Source organism: Halyomorpha halys, unplaced genomic scaffold, assembly GCF_000696795.3.
Source record: "Halyomorpha halys isolate HHAL.00 unplaced genomic scaffold, Hhal_1.1 Scaffold159.1, whole genome shotgun sequence".
Taxonomy (NCBI): domain Eukaryota; kingdom Metazoa; phylum Arthropoda; class Insecta; order Hemiptera; family Pentatomidae; genus Halyomorpha; species Halyomorpha halys.
The window spans coordinates 340,912-343,071 of record NW_027109188.1 but is presented as its reverse complement, the minus strand read 5'-3'; the positions used below and the strand labels follow the sequence as shown (position 1 = coordinate 343,071).

The window sequence follows — 2,160 nt, the reverse complement described above, 5'->3', positions numbered from 1 at the left end:
AATCAAAACATATAACTTGGTGAAGGGGTCATAATTTTTCTTCATAATCTAAGAGCTTGCGTACTAAATGGATCTTGCCAAGTACATGAGAATTGCGCCCAAGTATAGAAATGAGAAATAACGAAGCATAAAAATTATATCGATGAGATAATAAAGGAGTTATTTGAGCAATAGATGATCAACGGACTGAAACTAACTTATAGACCAGCGTATAAGAAGTGCAAACAGAGCTTACTCTCTGTCAACAACACTAAAATCTCGAAAAATCTCTTAACATCGAAAACTAAGGGTATACAATGCCATGGTAAACCCTAATTGGCTGCGAGACCTGGGCTCTGACAGGTACCCTAGAGAGATTTGAACGGAAAGTCCTCAAAAAAATATTTGAAAACAAGGAGGTTAAGGAGGACATGTGGCCCGAAGTAATCCATCAGGACGCCCCACACAACAATGGAACACCTTATTTTATCCGATTTTTTCCTTAATACAACGGTTGGAAAGCTAAAAGCTCTTTTAAGTAATAAAAAAATAAAGGATAACTTTCCAATGGTTTAATTTTTTATCTCCAATTCTAATATGTTCAATTAAGCCCGGCTTATGTCTTATTATGATGCCGTTAATGGATCCCTATACCGATCCAAAGTCGTGTGAAGATTGGTTGAGTCGTGTTGAACTTCCTTGTATTTTATTGATTTTTGAATGTATTGAAGGCGAACATTTTGGACCAAATACCTTATTTTACATTTTTTTTCTCGAAAATTCGTATTTACGGTTTTCTTGAAGTTCCAAAAACGAATACGTCCTTTTTTTTACCCTAAAAAATCTTTTACCGCACCTAAATCACCACTATTAAGATTTAATTCCCTTATTAGGGCGACATACTGGCTTCAAATAAGGAAAACAAATTCAAACGTTGTGTTTTATGTCTCCAGTTCTATATTGTTTGATTAGATCTTGTTTTTGCCCTTCGGTGCATCTTAAAGAGCCCTAAATCGTTCCCTAAAAGTTTACCCCCCGTTAAAATTTTATGTAGAATAGTTGAGTCGTAAAGTTATTTACTAACTCATTAATTAAATCATGTATCCATTGTGTACATATTGATTACTAACTATATTAGTCTATATCAATCTTTTAATTGTATTCAATTAATCTATCCATATCCCTAAATCTGGCAAGTGTGAATCATTCCCGGTTTTGCTAGTTAATTAATAAAACAATAAATCTCCAAGAAGATAATAAAAATATATAAAGTAAAACATTGATATTAGGTCATATAGCGTTTTGCAGTGATCAATGTTTTTAATTTATAGAGCCCTAAACGACTCCTCGTTACGTGTAGGTGAGTTGAATCGTGTTTAATTTAGATTTTTTTAACATATATTTTTATTATGTAATATAATTAATCACTATAAACTTTATTGATATAATAAGCTATTAATTCAATCATTAATAAAATTTGTAACTAACAAAATATATTAATTTATATCAAACGTTCAATCGTATTCATTTAATCAATTCATAATAAGCAATTAATTCAATTATTAATCAAATTTGTAACTAACTATTTAACTGTAACTAACTTCAATTGTATTAATTTAATCCATCTCCATCCCTCAAGCTGCTAATTATGTTTAAAAAATAATAAAAATATGAGCAAGAAATCAGTTTTTTTATACATTTAAAAATTGTAAATAGGTAAAAGTAAGGATCTGTTGCGATTCATAAAGAAATATTCTGATGATCACTACTGTAAAATATTAAAAGAGTAGAGAAATGGCTTTGATATTTACCAAGGACCTGTTGAGGAGGGCAAGTCTGGCATACACGTTGTGGAGGACATATCGGGCATTTCGGACACTTCTTGGACAGCTTCTTCTCTGAAGAATCCGAAGAATCGGAAGAGCTTGAAGAATCCTTCTTCTTCTTGCTCTTGGCGAGGGTCGCCTGGACGAGGAGCACGACAACAAGGGCTACAAGAAGTTGCTTCTTCATGGTTCTTCGATGTTCTGCCACTGTCCGAGGATGTTTTCTTTATATACTAGCTCTGTTATTTCTCTATTAGCAACTGTGTTAACAGCAGTTAATTAGATTTGTTTGCATTTCATTGATTGTAGAATAATATTAATTATTAATACATCTTCCGCTTCCTTTTTTAGACTT

The 2,160-nt window shown here is 32.2% G+C and overlaps 1 protein-coding gene across 1 annotated transcript in view; it reads right to left on the bottom strand.

Annotated features, from left to right (window-relative positions):
* Positions 1 to 2,014, bottom strand: part of LOC106678786 (D-galactoside-specific lectin) — a 4,515-nt gene extending 2,501 nt beyond the window's left edge. Inside the window, exon 1 of the mRNA XM_014417537.3 lies at positions 1,791 to 2,014. Within this exon, the coding sequence (XP_014273023.1) occupies positions 1,791 to 1,992 (202 nt within the window). The 5' untranslated portion in view covers positions 1,993 to 2,014. The remainder of the gene's footprint in view (positions 1 to 1,790) is intronic.
* Between the last annotated feature and the right edge of the window lie 146 nt (positions 2,015 to 2,160).